The 20,262-nt window shown below is 37.6% G+C and overlaps 1 protein-coding gene and 1 long non-coding RNA gene across 27 annotated transcripts in view; one reads left to right on the forward strand and one right to left on the reverse strand.

Annotated features, from left to right (window-relative positions):
• CD36 (CD36 molecule) overlaps positions 1–20,262 on the reverse strand; it is a 156,027-nt gene that overhangs the window by 28,199 nt on the left and 107,566 nt on the right. For 10 of the 26 annotated variants that reach the window (XM_084974681.1, XM_084974684.1, XM_021102278.2 and 7 more), the window contains exons 2-3: positions 12,767–12,860; positions 12,069–12,275 (exon numbers count right to left, since the gene is read on the reverse strand). In XM_084974681.1, the coding sequence (XP_084830807.1) occupies positions 12,069–12,188 (120 nt within the window). In that variant the 5' untranslated portion in view covers positions 12,189–12,275; positions 12,767–12,860. Of the gene's footprint in view, positions 1–12,068; positions 12,276–12,766; positions 12,861–14,629; positions 14,778–20,057; positions 20,166–20,262 lie in introns of those variants that run through there. The other 16 variants (XM_084974692.1, XM_084974689.1, XM_084974694.1 and 13 more) reach the window with 7 other exon arrangements.
• Positions 1,382–20,163, forward strand: LOC146400056 (uncharacterized). Its single transcript, XR_014816022.1, has 2 exons — positions 1,382–3,567; positions 12,032–20,163. It is a non-coding gene; the product is annotated as an uncharacterized LOC146400056 (long non-coding RNA).

Genomic DNA, 20,262 nt, shown 5'->3' on the forward strand with positions numbered 1-20,262 from the left:
TATTTTAGCATAACCTAAATGCTCCTGAAGCAGAGATTTGACTTGGCTCTCTGTGTTTATACATAATTCAGAGATTTCACTTCTACTGTATGCAATATATATATGTACACACACACACACACACACACACACACACATCTATGCCAGTATCATTTAAAAAATAATTTTGTTAACTAAATGAAAAAGAAACACATTGATTTAATAAAAAAAAATCCCAGCATCTTTACATGATTGAAATGGCCAAAGTCAACAATGTCTATATGGAAATCTGAAAGCAAAATCAGGCTTAGTATTAAATGTACCCACAGCCACTGACCATTGAAGGAATTCTAATAATGTCTTAGTCTGTGGATATTCAGCTGGATTACAATGCAGTGCAAAGACTGCAGATAACCCTCATTTCAAAAACAAGAAGAGAAAGCATTCTACTTCATTCCTGCTTATTACCCTACTGAAATTATATTTTCAAAATCATTAGTGGCTATGTCCTAACCATTATTTCCTTAATTTTCATCTGCCTGAAATCATCTTATTCTCTTTTTCCTTGAGTTCTGCCTCTCACTAACTTCCAAAAAATTACCCTTGTTTTCATTTCATTATATAAAATCATTGCTCTCCTTTTCCTGTTTTTGTCTTCCTACCTACCTCTGAATGCACAAATCCTTTAGTATTTTCTCTGCTCTTTTATTCCTACCTTCAGACTCGCTAGAAAGCAAGTCTATTTGCTTTTATCTGTAATCTCCATAGTAATCATCAAATTTCTCTGAGCTCTGACCTTTGAAATACACACTTATGAAACCTCTCTCCTTTTCTCCTAAGATACAGATTCCTATCAATAACTCAGGTACACATCTTGCAGTTTGTTATTTTTATTCCTCTCTCTATATTCAGTCCCTTCAATTCTGCACCCCATCACCCTTCAATTCTGTGTGCTCCACCACACCAGGCCAGAGTGCCTTTTGTTATGTGCAAACTACAACAGGATTTTAAATTCTCCTTGAAAGTGGTTATGTCCTACAGAGCTTTTTCCTGGGTTTCCTGGTTTGGTCTCCTTACTTTCCAATACTTTGTGTTGTAGAATTACAGAGTACAAGACTGTGCACCTCATTCACTCTCTGCTTTCAGGTTGCCTAGGTTTGGAAACTGACTCTTCTTCCTTTTGGCCAGGTGAATTGGCAATTTGATTGACAGTCTTGTGACTGTAAAATGGGCAAAATAATAGAATTTTCTCATAGATGTTTGTAAAGATTAAATGATTAGTATATATGAATCTCTTAGCAACACTAAATAGATGCTTTATTATTTAGCATGTTAATGTAAGATATGGTATATTAGGATATTGTTATGTAGTATATTAGTACATAGTATATTTGGTATTAGTCTTTATTTTTTTTTATTTTTTTTTTTAAATTTTATTTTCCCACTGTACAGCAAGGGGGTCAGGTTATCCTTACTGGTATTAGTCTTTAAAAGTAGATTTTGTTATATCTGACACCTACCTGAGAACTTACACCATCTACTCTTGCCTATTATACCAATTAAATAATATTTAATTAAATATTATTCTGCCTGATGCCCAAAATTTCCTAAATCTAAACACATTTTTGTTTTACTAATCATCTCTCTTGTTAATATTATTTTTTTCTCACATTTTCTATATTTTTCCTTCCCTCTTCACAACATTTAGTTGCATTTCCACCCCATTTCTGTAGTATTTAAGAGTCCTTTGGCACTTTTATTGTAGCCCTCTTTAGACTTTCAAAATTCAACTTGTCTCACCTTCTTCGTGATGTTATTGAATACTCTGAGAAATTCTCTTTCTAAATGACATTTATGTTTCATATTCTACATTTTAGAATTCAATTCTAGAGTTTCACAAGTTTGTGTGTTTTTCAATATGCTTTTTCCCTAGTTAAACCTTGTGTTTGTTGATGAAAAATTTTATTTTATTCTCTCTTAGCCTCTACACAAAAGCAAGCTGGTGATGCCTCAAAACTCTTATTTCCTTAATATTAATCATAATGAACTTGGAGATAAATATTCAACAGTTAAAATAGATGCTAACTCTCCTGTGCAACCTAAAAGAGAGTCTATATGCACTAATATTGTTGCATAATGATGATCAATGTACAGCTACTTATCATAAATTATGCATCAGAAAAAATATCTTTGTCTAAAATCCTGTGCACTGGAAGATTATTGTACATCCCTATTCTGAAGATTTTTCCAAAAGATAAGTTATAGTCTGTCTGTTAGACCCTGTTTTATCTTCACAGAAGATACAGAACAGAAACACAGTTTATAGAGAAGAAAGGGTGTTGAACAATGCTGATTCCTCTTCACACTGTTAGACAACCCCCACCTTACAATCACCCATCTGTCTCTATTGAACTATATTAAAAATAATAAGCTAGCTGGGAATTCCAAGGAAGGAGATAATATTTAGGGCATAATGTATAGTATTAGTTTATATTCCTAGTAAGAAAAGATGTCAAACATGATCAGATGGATGAGACAGATAACAGTTTTGGCAAAAACAGAAATTGTGGAATGAATTGGTGGTCTAGCCCACCTTATGACTTAGTTCTTGTTGTTCTCCATTGTGTGCTGTGCTTACTAACATCTAGACCATTGGCATGTGAACCAGGCCAAGAGCTGAGGCCAGCACTCAGCTATGTTATTAATTGGCCAGCATTATGTTTTAAAAAATGAACATATATGTCTTTGGGCAGGATATACACTTTTAAGTTCACAGTAGTCCCAGACTTCACTTCATCTTATTCTTCATAGCAACACTTACTGTTTTTTAAGAACTTAAAACCTCTGAAGGCATTTGAACTTGCCATCCCTGGTTTAGGCCTTGAGCAAATCTGCTTCTCCTTATTCTAGTGTTCTATCAATTAAGTTTGGTGAATGTGAAGCTGAACTGGAAGGAACTGGGGTGAAAACTATATTCTAGTTTGTTGTGCAAAGTCTATATATTGTCACTTTTTTAAAGGTAAAACTAGAGTCAACTTGTAACATATATACCTAACATTTCTCAAAGTAGTTTCTAAGATTCAAATATAAAACTTCATCAATGGGAAATATTTATAAGGCAATCATACTATTGTGCATATTATAAAAAGCATTTTACCAGACAAAAAAATAGTTTGCCCATGTATCTGCATGAATATTAAACACAATTATATTTAAGTTTTATATATATATATGAAATGTGATTTTACTTTTATCAGTATTAACCAAAGTGCAACTTCTTTGAAAGCGGTACCCTGATACACTTACTTTTTTCTCATCCAATAGCATATCAATATACACTTTGAATACAATTAAAAGCAATTATTTCTACTAATTTGCATACCTACAATAGTTTTTTTAATAAGAACTTGGATATTAAATTTAAGATGACAGTGCATTCATACAGAATATACATCATACTTTGAACATTTCTCTATTATGAAGTTTCAGTGATTCATAACAACCCTTATGTTTGAGACACAAAAATGTGAATTACCATGAAATATGAAAGAGGCACACCAAGCCAAAAAAGGACAGAAAATAGAATGAGTCAGGGAGAGAGGACAAGATGGCGGAGGAGTAGGGGGACACGCTCGCCCTCTCCCACAAACACAACAAAAAAAGCACATCTACAGAAGAAATGACTCGCACAGAACAACAACCAATCGCTGGCAGAGGAACCTAATCTCCAATAACGGCAAGAAATTCGTGACATTATTGGGCAGAACGGGAGAAAAGAGGAGAGTGAGAGAAGGTGAATCCGAGCGGGACGGGCGCTCCCGAAAGGGAACTGCGGAGGGGAAAGGGATCCCGCACCCTGGAAAGTCACCTACCGGGCGAAAGATCAAACGAACCGGAGGAATCTCCAGATGCAGAGAAGAGTGTAGCAGTAAGTTGGAGTACGGAAAAACGATCAAGAACCCAACGGACCATCTGAACTACGGGCACAGTCACCAAAAATTGAGACGCCTGGGTGGGGGCTGGGCACCGAATCCTCGGCTCCAGAGGTTAGTCCCCGGGAAAGGGCCGGGGGACGCCTGGGTGGGGGCTGGGCACCGAGACCTCAGCTCTGAAGGTTGGTCCCCGAGAGGGGGCCGGGGACGCCTGGGTTGGGGCTGGGCACCGAGACCTCGCCTCCGAAGGTTAGTCCCCAAGAAAGGGCCGGGGGACGCCTGGGGGGGGGGCTGGGCACCGAGACCTCGGCTCCAGAGATTAGTCCCCGGGCTAGGGGGGCGGGGAAGAGCGGAAACTGCTTGGGAGGTCTCTAAACCATTTGACGGGGCAGAGACTGCCTGGGAGACTAGAAAACAAAGCTGTCGCAGAGGAAGGGAGCAATACTCTAGGGGCGGGGAAGTGGAAAGCCGCCTCAGAGGGAACCTGGGAGAAGAGCCTGGTCTGCGCCAGTGCTGGGGAGGGGAGAGAAGAAGGGGTGGGTCCCCATAGAATACCCCCCACGCCACAACAAGCTTACAGGCCCGCTAGCTAGCAGAAAGCTGTGCTTCCCAGTGCATTCCCTCCCCCCACCCCCACCACCCCCTACGCTCTCGCCGAACCTGGGGCTGCCTGCCATCCAGGAGGGCTGGCCTCAACAATTGCCTGAAGCCTACCACCGCAGGGGCTCTCCCTGCACAGGCCTGCTTGCCCTTTGGAGGGGCTACACTTCCACAGAGCAGCACCAAACACCACCAGCCCCCTAAAAAAGGCCTGCAGCCCAGAAAAGCTAGAACAAGCCTAGCCAGGCCGTGAATAGATCGACCTAATTCTCTGACGGTTTTTCTGAGACGGGCTCCCCCGGGGAGGAGCCTCTTGAGTCTCCAAGGGCCTTGCTACACGCCCAAAACCCTAGGGGGTGCTAAGACCTAGTGGACCAGCTGCATAGGACTGCCAGCTCCAGGCAGGACCCCCTGCAGCCCAGAAAAGCTGCAACAAGCCTGGCCGAATCGGGAAAAGATCTCAGACGGTCTTTCGGAGTCGGGCTGTCCTGGGGAGGAGCCTCTTGAGTCTCCAAGGGCCCTGCTACCCGCCCAAGACCCCAGGGGGTGCTGAGACCTAGTGGACCAGCTGCATAGGACTGCCAGCTCCAGGCAGGACCCCCTGCAGCCCAGAAAAGCTGCAACAAGCCTGGCCGAATCGGGAAAAGATCTCAGACGGTCTTTCTGAGTCGGGCTGTCCTGGGGAGGAGCCTCTTGAGCCTCCAAGGGCCCTGCTACCCGCCCAAGACCCCAGGGGGTGCTGAGACCTAGTGGACCAGCTGCATAGGACTGCCAGCTCCAGGCAGGACCCCCTGCAGCCCAGAAAAGCTGCAACAAGCCTGGCCGAATCGGGAAAAGATCTCAGACGGTCTTTCTGAGTCGGGCTGTCCTGGGGAGGAGCCTCTTGAGCCTCCAAGGGCCCTGCTACCCGCCCAAGACCCCAGGGGGTGCTGAGACCTAGTGGACCAGCTGCATAGGACTGCCAGCTCCAGGCAGGACCCCCTGCAGCCCAGAAAAGCTGCAACAAGCCTGGCCGAATCGGGAAAAGATCTCAGACGGTCTTTCTGAGTCGGGCTGTCCTGGGGAGGAGCCTCTTGAGCCTCCAAGGGCCCTGCTACCCGCCCAAGACCCCAGGGGGTGCTGAGACCTAGTGGACCAGCTGCATAGGACTGCCAGCTCCAGGCAGGACCCCCTGCAGCCCAGAAAAGCTGCAACAAGCCTGGCCGACTTGGGAAAAGATCCCAGACGGTCTTTCTGAGTCGGGCTGTCCTGGGGAGGAGCCTCTTGAGCCTCCAAGGGCCCTGCTACCCGCCCAAGACCCCAGGGGGTGCTGAGACCTAGTGGACCAGCTGCATAGGACTGCCAGCTCCAGGCAGGACCCCCTGCAGCCCAGAAAAGCTGCAACAAGCCTGGCCGACTTGGGAAAAGATCTCAGACGGTCTTTCTGAGTCGGGCTGTTCTGGGGAGGAGCCTCTTGAGTCTCCAAAGGCTCTGCTACCCGCCCAAGACCCCAAGGGGTGCTGAGACCTAGTGGACCAGCTGCATAGGACTGCCAGCTCCAGGCAGGACCCCCTGCAGCCCAGAAAAGCTGCAACAAGCCTGGCGGAATCGGGAAAAGATCTCAGACGGTCTTTCTGAGTCGGGCTGCCCTGGGGAGGAACCTCTTGAGTCTCCAAGGGCCCTGCTACCCACCCAAGACCCCAGGGGGTGCTGAGAACCAAGTGAAATCTGCTACCATCGTGGGGTGGACCTCCCAGTCCTGTCTGCCCTCAGGAAGCCCTCCTTTGCTTCAAAGAAACACTGTTAGTCCCATCAACACTCCAGAAAAGCCACACTGCCTCAAAAAAAGATTGACCAACAACGACAGCCCTCAGGAAATATTCCAGGGCAGTGACAAGGCAAACACTACCCGATAACAGAGAGTACAACTCCCTCAGGAGAAAGAAGACAACAAGCAAGATGAAGAAGCTGAGAAACCACCCCCAGTCAAACCAACAGGAGAACTCACCTAAAACAGTCAACAATGAAACTGATCTCTGCAGTCTGACAGACCTGGAGTTCAAAAGAGAAATAGTGAAAATACTGAAGGAATTAAGAGAAGATATGAACAGCAATGCAGATACCCTCAGAAAGGAGCTAGAAAATATAAGGAGGAGCCAAGAAAAACTAGAACATTCATTTGCAGAGATGCAAACTGAACTAGGGGCAGTAAAAACCAGAATGAATAATGCAGAAGAACGAATCAGTGATATGGAAGATAGAATAATGGAAATCACTCAATCTGGTCAACAGACAGAAAACCGAATCAAAAAACTGGAAAGCAATATAAGAGACCTATGGGATAATATAAAACGGGCCAATCTACGCATAATAGGAATTCCAGAAGGAGTAGAAAAAGATAAAGGAATGGAAAATATATTTGAAGAAATTATCGCTGGAAACTTCCCAAATCTAAAGGATACTGGATTCAAGATACAAGAAGCACAGAGGGCCCCAAACAAACTGAACCCAAACAGACCCACACCAAGACACATCATAATAAAAATGGCAAAAGTTAGTGATAAAGAGAGGATCCTAAAGGCAGCAAGAGAAAAACAGAATGTTACCTACAAGGGAACCCCCATAAGAATATCAGCTGATTTCTCTACAGAAACACTACAGGCCAGGAGGGAATGGCAAGAGATATTTAAAGTGCTCAAAGGAAAAAATATGCAACCTAGAATACTTTATCCAGCAAGAATATCATTTAAAATAGAAGGGGAAATAAAAATTTTTCCCAACAAACAAAAACTTAAAGAATACAGCAACACAAAACCCAGGTTAAAGGAAATATTGAAAGGGCTTCTCTAAACCAAAAAGAAAGGAAGGAAAGGGAAGAAAAAAGAAAAGAAAAAAAAAAAAAAAAGAAGAAGAAGAAGAAGAGGAAGAACTAGGACTGAGGAAGATACAATCAGAGAGCAGTCACTCAAATAAGCCAGCATACAGATTTAATCATGAACATGCTTCAAACAAAATAAAATTAAAAAGAAAAAAATAAAAGAGTCATCAAAACCATAAAATGTGGGCAAGGGATGTTAGGAGGTAAATAATCCTTTTTGTTTGTATGTATGTCTCTCTTCTTAATTTTAATATAATAATGAAGTGTTTGAACTTACAGGACCATCAGGCTAAAACACACAATTATGGGAAGGGGTTAGCATACTTAAAAAACAGGGCAACCACAAGCCAAAACCAAATATTGCATTTGCAAAAAATGAAAAAAAAAAAATACACTCAAGCAGATAATAACAGGAGACCATCCAACCAAAAAAAAAAAAAAAAAGAAGAATGGAGAACCATAGAATCAACTGGAACACGAGGATCAAATGGCAATAAATAATCATCTATCAATTATCACCTTAAATGTCAATGGACTGAATGCCCCAATCAAAAGACACAGAATGGCTGAGTGGATAAAACGGCAAAAACCTTCAATATGCTGCCTACAAGAAACTCACCTTAGGACAAAAGATACATATAGATTGAAAGTGAAAGGCTGGGGAAAAGTATTTCATGCCAATAGACATGACAGAAAAGCAGGAGTTGCAACGCTCATATCAGACAAAATAGACTTTAAAACAAAAGACATAAAGAAAGACAAAGAAGGACACTATTTAATGATTAAGGGATCCATCCAAGGAGAGGATGTTACTATCATCAACATATATGCCCCAAACATAGGAGCACCCAGATACATACAACAAATATTAACAGACATAAAGGGAGATATTGATGAGAATACAATCATAGTAGGAGACCTAAATACCCCCCTCACATCAATGGACAGATCCTCTAGACAGAAAACCAATAAAGCAACAGAGATCCTAAAGGAAACAATAGAAAAGTTAGACTTAATTGATATCTTCAGGACACTACATCCAAAAAAATCAGAATACACATTCTTCTCAAATGCTCATGGAACATTCTCAAGAATCGACCACATATTGGGACATAAAGCGAATCTCAATAAATTTAGGAGCATAGAAATTATCTCAAGTATCTTCTCTGACCACAATGCCATGAAATTAGAAATCAACCATGGGAAAAGGAAAGAGAAAAAACCTACTCCATGGAGACTAAACAACATGCTACTAAAAAACCAATGGGTCAATGAGGAAATCAAGAAGGAAATTAAAAACTATCTTGAAACAAATGATAATGAAGACATAACCTCTCAAAATCTATGGGATGCTGCGAAAGCAGTGCTCAGAGGGAAATTTATAGCAATCCAGGCCTTTCTCAAAAAAGAAGAAAGATCCCAAATTGACAACTTAACCCTCCACCTAAATGAATTAGAAAAAGAAGAACAAAGAAGTCCTAAAGTCAGCAGAAGGAAGGAAATTGTAAAGATCAAAGAAGAAATCAATAAAATAGAGACTCAAAAAACAATAGAGAAAATTAATAAAACCAAGAGCTGGTTCTTTGAAAAGGTGAACAAAATTGATAAACCCCTGGCCAGACTCACTAAAAAGAGGAGAGAAAGAACCCAAATCACCAAAATTATAAATGAAAAAGGAGAAATCACAACGGATACAGCAGAAATACAAAAAACCATAAGAGAATACTATGAACAACTATATGGCAATAAGTTTGACAATCTGGAAGAAATGGACAATTTTCTAGAATCTTACAGCCTGCCAAAACTGAATCAAGCAGAAACAGACCAACTGAACAGACCAATCACTAGAAATGAAATTGAAGAGGTCATAAAATCACTCCCTACAAATAAAAGCCCAGGACCAGATGGCTTCACAGGTGAATTTTATCAAACATATAAAGAGGAATTGGTGCCCATCCTCCTTAAACTCTTTCAAAAGGTTGAAGAAGAAGGAATACTCCCAAAGACATTCTATGAGGCCACCATCACCCTCATTCCAAAACCAGGCAGAGATACCACCAAAAAAGAAAACTATCGCCCAATATCATTGATGAATATAGATGCAAAAATTCTCAACAAAATCTTAGCCAACCGAATCCAACAACATACCAAAAAGATCATACACCATGACCAGGTTGGGTTCATCCCAGGTTCACAAGGATGGTTCAACATACGCAAATCAATCAACATCATACACCACATTAACAAAAAAAAAGTCAAAAATCATATGATCATCTCAATAGATGCAGAAAAAGCATTTGACAAAGTTCAACATCCATTCATGATCAAGACCCTCGCCAAAGTGGGTATAGAGGGAACATTCCTGAATATAATCAAAGCCATTTATGATAAACCCACAGCAAATATAATCCTCAATGGGGAAAAACTGAAAGCCTTCTCACTCAAATCTGGAACAAGACAGGGATGCCCACTCTCACCACTGCTCTTCAACATAGTTTTGGAAGTCTTAGCCACAGCAATTAGACAAACAAAAGAAATCAAAGGCATCCATATAGGAAGAGAAGAGATCAAACTGTCACTGTATGCAGATGACATGATTCTATACCTAGAAAACCCTAAGGACTCAAACCCAAAACTCCTTGAACTGATTAATAAATTCAGCAAAGTGGCAGGATATAAGATTAACATTCAGAAGTCAATTGCATTTCTGTATACCAGCAATGAAGCATTAGAAAAGGAATACAAAAATACGATACCTTTTAAAATTGTACCTCACAAAATCAAATACCTCGGAATACACCTAACCAAAGAGGTAAAGGACCTATATGCCGAGAACTATAAAACCTTAATCAAAGAAATCAAAGAAGATGTAAAAAAATGGAAAGATATTCCATGTTCCTGGATTGGAAAAATCAATATTGTGAAAATGGCCATCCTACCCAAAGCAATCTACAGATTCAATGCAATCCCTATCAAATTACCCATGACATTTTTCACAGAACTAGAACAAACAATCCAAACATTTATATGGAACAACAAAAGACCCAGAATCGCCAAAGCAATCCTGAGAAACAAAAACCAAGCAGGAGGCATAACTCTCCCAGACTTCAAGAAATACTACAAAGCCACAGTCATCAAAACAGTGTGGTACTGGTATCAAAACAGACAGACAGACCAATGGAACAGAATAGAGAATCTGGAAATTAACCCTGACACCTATGGTCAATTAATCTTTGACAAGGGAGGCAAGAACATCAAATGGGAAAAGGAAAGTCTATTCAGCAAGCATTGCTGGGAAACCTGGACAGCTGTATGCAAAGCAATGAAACTAGAACACACCCTCACACCATGCACAAAAATAAACTCCAAATGGCTGAAAGACTTAAATATACGACAGGACACCATCAAACTCCTAGAAGAAAACATAGGCAAAACACTCTCTGACATCAACATCATGAATATTTTCTCAGGTCAGTCTCCCAAAGCAATAGAAACTAGAGCAAAAATAAACCCATGGGACCTCATCAAACTGAAAAGCTTTTGCACAGCAAAGGAAACCCAAAAGAAAACAAAAAGACAACTTACAGAATGGGAGAAAATAGTTTCAAATGATGCAACTGACAAGGGCTTAATCTCTAGAATATACAAGCAACTTATACAACTCAACAGCAAAAAAACCAATCAATCAATGGAAAAATGGGCAAAAGACCTGAATAGACATTTCTCCAAAGAAGATATACAGATGGCCAACAAACACATGAAAAAATGCTCAACATCGCTGATTATAAGAGAAATGCAAATCAAAACTACCATGAGATACCACCTCACACCAGTCAGAATGGCCATCATTAATAAATCCACAAATAACAAGTGCTGGAGGGGCTGTGGAGAAAAGGGAACCCTCCTGCACTGTTGGTGGGAATGTAAACTGGTACAGCCACTATGGAGAACAGTTTGGAGATACCTTAGAAATCTATACATAGAACTTCCATATGACCCTGCAATCCCACTCTTGGGCATCTATCCGGACAAAGCTCTACTTAAAAGAGACACATGCACCCGCATGTTCATTGCAGCACTATTCACAATAGCCAGGACATGGAAACAATCCAAATGTCCATCGACAGAGGATTGGATTCGGAAGATGTGGTATATATACACGATGGAATACTACTCAGCCATTAAAAAGGATGACATCATGCCATTTGCAGCAACATGGATGGAACTAGAGAATCTCATCCTGAGTGAAATGAGCCAGAAAGACAAAGACAAATACCATATGACATCACTTATAACTGGAATCTAATATCCAGCACAAATGAACATCTCCTCAGAAAAGAAAATCAATCATGGACTTGGAGAAGAGACTTGTGGTTGCCTGATGGGAGGGGGAGGGAGTGGGAGGGATCGGGAGCTTGGGCTTATCAGTCACAACGTAGAATAGATTTACAAGGAGATCCCGCTGAATAGCATTGAGAACTATGTCTAGATACTCATGTTGCAACAGAAGAAATGGTGGGGGGAAAAACTGTAATTGTAATGTATACATGTAAGGATAACCTGACCCCCTTGCTGTACAGTGGGAAAATAAAATAAAATTTAATAAAAAAAAAAAAAAAAAAAAAAAAAAAAAAAAAAAAAAAAAAAAAAAAAAAAGAATGAGTCAGAATGACCAGAAATTTTCTTGATACTACTTGTACCTTTTTAATTGTCTTCTGAATAATCATGTCTCCAACTGGCATTAGAATACCTCCAAACACGGCCAGGACTGCTCCAATGACAGCACCAGCAATGAGTCCACAGTCTCTATTGCAGCCCATTTTTCTTGTTCACGAAAAACTAAGATTCAGCACCTGCTTCTTTCAAACTCTGAGGTCTAAGGAAGGTAGTTTCCAAGAGGTATGCTTCTGTTATTAGAAGGAGATCATAAAACAGAAGCTTAAATATCAGTACGAAAAGATCAAAGTACAAGGAAAACACGCAACTGAAGCATATCAGTTTGCCAGTTATAAATAAACAGATGCTTTTCTTTCTGCTTTACAAAACTTTCTAGGTTTTCCCCTTTCGGGCTTTGAACTACCTAGCAGTGGTAGAAATATTAAATATTGTCATGTTCATTTTTCATTTCTTCAAAATCCATCTTTATAAAATTTTCTTCCTAGTGATCGCTAACAAATTGAAACCTTATTGAAGAAGAACATGCTAACTGTACTCTCACTGTCTACCTTCCCTCAGCCTGGGACACTTACAGGCATCTTCACCCTCTCTCTGGCTTCTCCATCCAAACACAACCATATGCACCCTGTCTGGAATTCTTCTACAAACTGAATGTTGATGGATGTTTTTTCCTTCTAAATGTGAAGCTCTAAGAAGGTGACAGATGTTTTCTTTACTATACCTTTTCCACAAGTAGACAGCAAGATGAGGATTTTGCAGGAAATGATCTGATGAGTCTCAGAAGGAATCGATTCTTCTAATCATTTGTAAGATATCTATGAAAACAGAAAAACATGAATAAATTGGGAAAATACAGTCTCAGAAAAGCAATACTACTCTCTAATATAAAAATTATAATCACTATTTAAAGAAAATTCCATTTTCATGAATATTTAATTCGTGTCTGAATTCTTTCTTATAAACAGTGTTGAAAACACTGAAATATTTTTAAAAAGAGTACTATATTTTCAATTTAATTTTAATAACATTTAGATAGTCTAACATTGAAAAGAGGATATGTAAGGTAAAAAGTACCTAGTTTCTGTGATAGGCATTGCTTCCTTACTAGTCTCTCTCCTTCTGTGTGTGTGTGTATACACATACATGTTTCAATATGTTCAATAGAAGTATTGTTCACTTTGCCATGGGCAACTGATTCATGGGAATTCTGTAAAAATCAACTAGACTGTTTCAGTATACACAGCATATATTTCACCTAGTCAATATGTGTTATCTTTATATAATACATGGTTATTTCATAAAGATTAGAAGAAAGTTCTTAGTGGAATGAGTAGAGCCTATAATAACAAAGTTGCTAAGAATTTATTATTCTGATATTGAAAACATGCTAATTTGAACTATTTTGTTTGCAACAGCATTTTTATAAATGTGAGTCACCTGACATTGTTAAACAGAATGTCCTTTGTAGTTTATAAACAAATATTCCCTACTTCAAATTGTCCCCTGCCAAGGAAAATGTAAATGCCAACATAATGGAGGCTACAGACAAAATAGAGACACACACAATATTTTCTCAACATTGTAAGTAGACTAATAAACATTGTATTTTTTATGGTCTCAGATTTTCTTTCCTTAGCTTTGTGATTTTATGGGTATTTCTTTCCACTTGAGGAACCATTTGGTTTTTTTAAAAGTATTACCTGCATAGATAAGTAAATAATGATAAGAAAATAAGGGAAATCAGACTTTTTCCAATATGGAGAAACGCAAATGTTATAAAACTTTCTCATGACAATTTTTATATTTTTCCTCTTTTCCATGTTTTAGGGTTTCCCTTTACCTATGTCTTATACCTAGGATTCTTCCACTGTAAATCAGGATGAGCAAACTGATTCACTCTGATGTCCTGGTAGCTAAGAAGCTTGAATAGTCATTTATGTCACATGTTTTTTTCCAATGTAAACAAAAATACAAAAGCCAAAACAAGTGATTTATTTTTCCTGTAAAATTTTACGTGTCACTGCACAAGTAGGGATGGCTTTCTATTAATTGCTTGAGGGTGGAGGGTGAAGAATATCCTGCTCCCTCCCTCTGCCTTTGGCCAGGGTTGTCATAACACAATAGAAGTTATTTAAACTGATAATAAGGACTAGATATTATCAAGTAGACTCTCTTTGGCAAAGTGCCATTGTAGAGCACCTTAAATTTTCACAAAATGTAATCTTTTAAACAATCATTGTAACTGCTAAGTAGAAAACATCATCCAGGTGTTCTGTACTGTCTAAAAGTGACCATATTCAGGGGAGATTTTTAAGTCATATGAATACCCATTTCATAGACCATTCCTCAGTTCTCATCTGCAAGTTGTACCTGAGGTGGTTATAAAAATACAAGGATTCCAGCTGATGTAATGGAGACTGATAGACTGGAGATTAAATGAAATTCTGATTGGCCACTCTCTTGCAAGGTGACCATAGGTAAGCCACTTAATCACTCTATACCTCAATATCCTCATGTGTAAAATATGATGCTAAGATGAAGTCTGAAGTTTTTAGTTTAAGTAAAGAACTTGTTCTTTACTCACATTCTCACATGGAAGACCAGGGAGAGTGATCGTGATTACTCCAGTGCTGAGAACCCCGAGACGCCAATTCCAAACTTGATCTTCCCTCTGCCACCTAACGCTGTCTGGTACCATATTTAGAAAACTCGAGGAGAATCTCTATAGAAACCTATGGTTTACAAACTCATTGAAAAATCAGGACAGCAAACCCCAGTGTCAGTTTCTGGTTTTGTTTATATAACTTCATTAATCCATTTAAAAAAATACAGTCAATAATAAAATCATCTCTTTCAGTAAGATATTTTGTTCTATGTAAACACCACTAAAATTTATTCAATATTAATATCCCTTGCAATTCTGACAAGTGGAATATAATTTTTTCTAAAAATTACAAAACTTTTGTTGTTAAAATGGATATATTTGTGTCTATTTGCCCCTTTCCAAATTCTATGCCATCACCTAGTTGGGAATCTATCTGACTTTTGCCAGAATCATTCTCCTTTATTCAAGCAGCCCCATGGACTACAGAGGAGTTCATGCAAGGGACAATGTGTCTCAAAAAAAATCTACTGGAAGTCCCAGAGGATCAAAAACGGGTCTCCAATGCCTCCTTCTCTAAATCTGAAAACTCATTATTATGACTTTTCATTAACCTTGAACCTAGAGCTGTTAACTCAGGGGTGGACCTGGGTACTTCCTAGGCTCTGTCTGCTTTGAACTTAAAATGAAGTGAGATGGTGCATAGAGTCCACTGCTGCTGAGTTAAGCTCATCAGAAAACAGAAGTGTCATTTATTCCATGGAATTGCATGGTTAGACAGTTATTAGTCTAACACTGGTCTGGATGATAATAAACAGAAATACAAGTGTCATTCTAACATTCTTTCATACATATAGTGATATTTTCAACAGAAAGATATTGAGTTTATCTAATTTTTCAAATTTTCAAACAACTGATTTCACTTGGATTACTTTTACATTTTTCCCATTTTTTTTCCAAGAATAGGTAAGATATTTCATACGAGTGTAGTCCTCCTTTATCAATGGCTTTGCTTTGCTTTCCGTAGATTCACTTATCCAAAAAGTGGTCAACTGAATGTAACTGAAACTGTAGAAAGCAAAATTGCAGATAAAGGGATACTACTTAGGGTTTGGTGCCATATGTGGTTTCAGGGATACACTGAGGTCCTGGAAGGTATCCCCCACATCTGTGGGTATAGGGGGGACTGCTATATTTGGGATCCTTTATTATGCTTCAGTGCCTTGTCGCCAAGAGTAAATAATTGCTATTATAATCATACTTTAACCTTATGCTTCATACTACAAAATTACAAGTGCAGTTGACCCTTGAACAACACAGAGGAATTATAGGCATGTACCCTGCACTGAGTGGAAAATCCATGTATAACCATTCAGTCAGCCCTCCTAATCTGTGGTTTGCATCCATGGATTCAACCAACTACACATTGTATAGTTCACAGTACTGTAGTATCCTGAATAAAGGTCAACCCACGAAATTCAAACCTGGAGTTTTATTCACCTGAAGCAAAGGAGGGGAAAACACATTATGTAAGATGCACTGAATACATCAAAGTTACGGTCACTCAGCACCTACTCATCAGCTTTTCCACTTATGTTTATCTTCAGAAACAAGTGTTATTTGTCCCCACTTTTCTCTCAAATGCAGCTCTTTAGAGCATATAATCTTTGTGTCTTGCACATTTGGTTTAAAGCTCAATAATGTAGCTTCTTAATAAAATTTATTTTACTTGCTCATTTTAGGGTAAATTTTATTATTTCTTCTTCACAAGAAGATGTGACATTGATATTAAATAATAAAATATTGCTTGGTTAAACTATATTTAGAAAACAAAAATAATCACAGGAACAGGAAAAAAAACTTATTTTTGAGACTAATGAAAAGAAGGAAGAGAAAAGCAAAAGGAATATTTTAAGATATCACTGATCCTTAAATTGCTTAAGTCTATATGGAGATCAGCGGTATTCTATCAATTCATAGACCATAAATCTTAATCCTTTTGTAGAATTCATGAGTATATCTACATGTGGGGCATCTGTTTCTTTCTCTCTCTCTTTTTCTGGGGGGGGTGCTATCGAATGAATGGAGTTCGTAGATGAACTTATGAGCATTATGCCTTTCCACTATGTTGGAAACCTTGTGGCAAGAACTGAGACTGAGCCCTAAGAAGTGTCTCCGTTAAGCAGCACAGAAAATCAGAGACAATACCCAGAGAATCTGTAATTCCCCACATGTGGTTGAAGCTGTGATCCCTAGGAAACTTCACCTGGAAAAGGCTTGGTCCAGAGGTAAAATTTTCTGGGATGTGAACTACAAAACTTTAAAACACTTTCAGATCATAAGAGTACAGTTTTCTATTATAAATGAATGCTGTGGAGCTAGATGACATTTTCTAACTCATGAATATCACACATTTCCTGTGCTATCCTTAAGCCTTCCTTCCACATATCCTTAGAGTAGGAAACCACACCATACAACTCTGTTTTCCACTAGACACATACTGTTCTTTTGATACACAATCTTCCTCATCTAATAAATACAGCATTTGCCCACAAAACCCAGTTTTGGAGTTTTGGGCATGACTAATGCAATAAAAGGTTGAATATGAATTATGAAAATTAGCTTTCCAAATTGAGTTCTTTTTCACACACTTATTTTGCATGATATCTCAATGTGTTTACAAAGCCATGATTCCCTAGACATGAGTAAGATGAAGATTCCAATCCAAGCTAGTTAAATCAATCATTTAAATCTATTTATGTTTCACTACGTAGAAACAGAAGGTCATTAGACTAGGTTTTATTTTACACAATCTATAATGATGGTTAAAAGAATAGCTATTATAGTGAACCAGGGCAGGAACTGTTGCCCTTTCCCCTTCTTGTCCATCTTATTTAGGCTCTGAATCATCCCCATAGAACATAAGAGCTCTGTGGAAAATGCTTAAATAACTAGATGAGGAAATCTCCAACATTTTTTCTTACGGAAATCACCATACTCCTCTAAATTTATATGGGTATTTCAATTATATCAGAATATACAGAAGTAAACTATATGTAATAGAAAAAATATAGATGTCTTTAATACGAAGAAATAATACACCACTAAATTATGCTTTTCAAGTATAACAACTTAAAACTTGTTCTGGTGCTACTCTTAAAAATAATGACATTGACTTTTTACATTACACCAAATATTCTTCTAGAAATAAATGTATCATTTAGTTTTTAGAGTACTTGGTTATCAAAATTATTATACATTTGAAATGATTCTCTAGGAGTCTTATTGGTTTAAAGAGGATTTCTAGAGCCATTCTTGAATTTTGAGTCCTAGAAAGAAATGCTACTATCTTTTTTCCCAACCCAAGTTTTACTATTAATAATAAAATACTCTAGGATTTCCAATAGTTATGATTCTGGGCTTTGAATTCAAATGGTCTAGGTTCAATTCTGGGTCTTATAAAGCTTCTCTGTAGCTTAGTTTTCTCTAAAATGGGCATAAATACACCATGTCCAGTTACAAATGTCAAAATTAAGTGATATAGTAAATAAAAATTACTATTAATGCACATATTATTTGATATGTAATTATGAAGTATTATTTTGAACAACCAAAGATAACAGTTAAATATTATTCCAAATATTCCAAGTATTACTTTAAAAAAAATCTAATAGGGAGTTCCTATTGTGGCTCAGTGGTAACGAATTTGACTATTAAACCATGGGGATGCGGGTTTGATCCAAGGCCTCGCTCAGTGGGTTAAGGATATGGGGTGTTGCTGTGAGCTGTGGTGTGAGTCACAGATGTGGCTTGGATCCTGCATTGCTGTGGCATAGGCTGGCAGCTAAACATCTATTTGGACCCCTGGCCTGGGAACTTCCATATGCTGCAGGTGCAGCCCTAAAAAAAAAAAGCAAGAAATAATTTTTAAAAAATTAAAAATCTAATAAATGTATATAGTTTATACAAATAAGAATGATTATTTGCAAAACTTTGATTATAATAAAATTTGATGAAAACAATTTTTATGTATACAGGAATTTAGAGTATCATGAAAATGAAAAGACAGCTTCTAGCTTAGAACAATGTTCCTTAAAACATCCAGCTATGATTTGGACCAGTGAATTAACACTATGTGATTAAATCATAAAATAGCTACAGTTTAATATACTCTGTTAAATACCTCTCCAATTATAATTATAATATTTATCCCAGGTTAACCTGCTATCTGATGATTGTGTATTTTATTTGTTATTCAATCAAACAATGATTCTGGTAAATGAAAAAAAATTTTATGTTTTTTTTTTTCTCATGAAATATTGGATCACTGGACTAGTTATATACTGTAACAGAATTTTTAACTAATTTTAATTTTATTTAAACAAATATTAAAAGCAATGTTTCTTTTACTAATTTAAAACTGCATAGTAAATGACTGAAAAGTGCATGCAAAGATTTTAAAACATCTTTCAATATGTTATTTAATAATTCCAGAAATTATTTGATATTTACTCTAGAGAATTTATGCCATTCACAGTTATGTATTAGTTAATTACTGTAATTAAAACTCTTACTTTTTCCAGGATGATTTATTCTTATTTAAGTTTGGTATTATAATTCCAGAAAATAATTAGCTGATCTTTGTAATAAGCTTCCTGAATAGCCAAAACCATTAATTTTGTTTAATTTTTTTCTGCTACCAAATTTTATATAATTTATACAAATTTATATAATCAGAGTCATTATTTGGAAGTCATATAATTTACCAATCCCAGTAGTAATTACATTATCTTTGTTCATTGAAAAAAAACTGCTTAATAAAAACATATCCAAAGTATACATTACATTTAACCATATAGACAAAGTCAGTTTCCCCAGAAATCACTCAACTAAGATGGAAGATTAAACCAACTAATGACTCTCTAAATTAGTAAGTAATTAACAACTGTATATTAGAAAACATGTTGGCATAGAACAGCAAGTCATTTATAAGAACTAGTCCCACTATACTAATTTATATTGATTTTCATTCATAATTTACATTGAAAATCATGTATAAATAGCCTACTGCACCATTAAAATTCTGCAGTAATCAAATTGGATTATAAATCATTTTAAATATGAGCAAATAAATGTTTACAGATAAGCATAAAATTTTAAAGAAGCAGCAAAATGCCATTGAATACTGGACAAGGTTTTTTTTTTTTTTTTTTTTTTAATCAGAAAAGGTAGAGATATTGGTAACTTTGAAAACCACACAAAACTGTTTTTTAAATAAAGCATAATGACTTCAAGAAAATAGTTCTTGCTAGTTGTTACTGTTCTATAAATTCTTAAGAGTATATAGTAGTATCATCTCCTATCATTTGGGAGACAAATCTTTTTATTTAAAAAAATTATTATGACTTACCTTTAACAAGGCTAAGAAGGATTTTTCAATCAAATGCTCCAACATTGGAACAGACAATTCTTAGTAGGAACAAATGACATCCTGAAGAAAAACCCTACACTGAAATCCTCATTATGTAAAGTGTGTGAGTTTAAATATGCTTTTTTAAAAAGGGAGAGAGACAGAGAGAGAGAGAGACAACGTCAGATCCTAGTACGTGGTTTGT

Source organism: Sus scrofa, chromosome 9, assembly GCF_054392235.1.
Source record: "Sus scrofa isolate SSC_HxYL_T2T_F1_AM1 chromosome 9, Sscrofa_HxYL_maternal_Yorkshire_Landrace_v2.0, whole genome shotgun sequence".
Lineage (NCBI taxonomy): Eukaryota > Metazoa > Chordata > Mammalia > Artiodactyla > Suidae > Sus > Sus scrofa.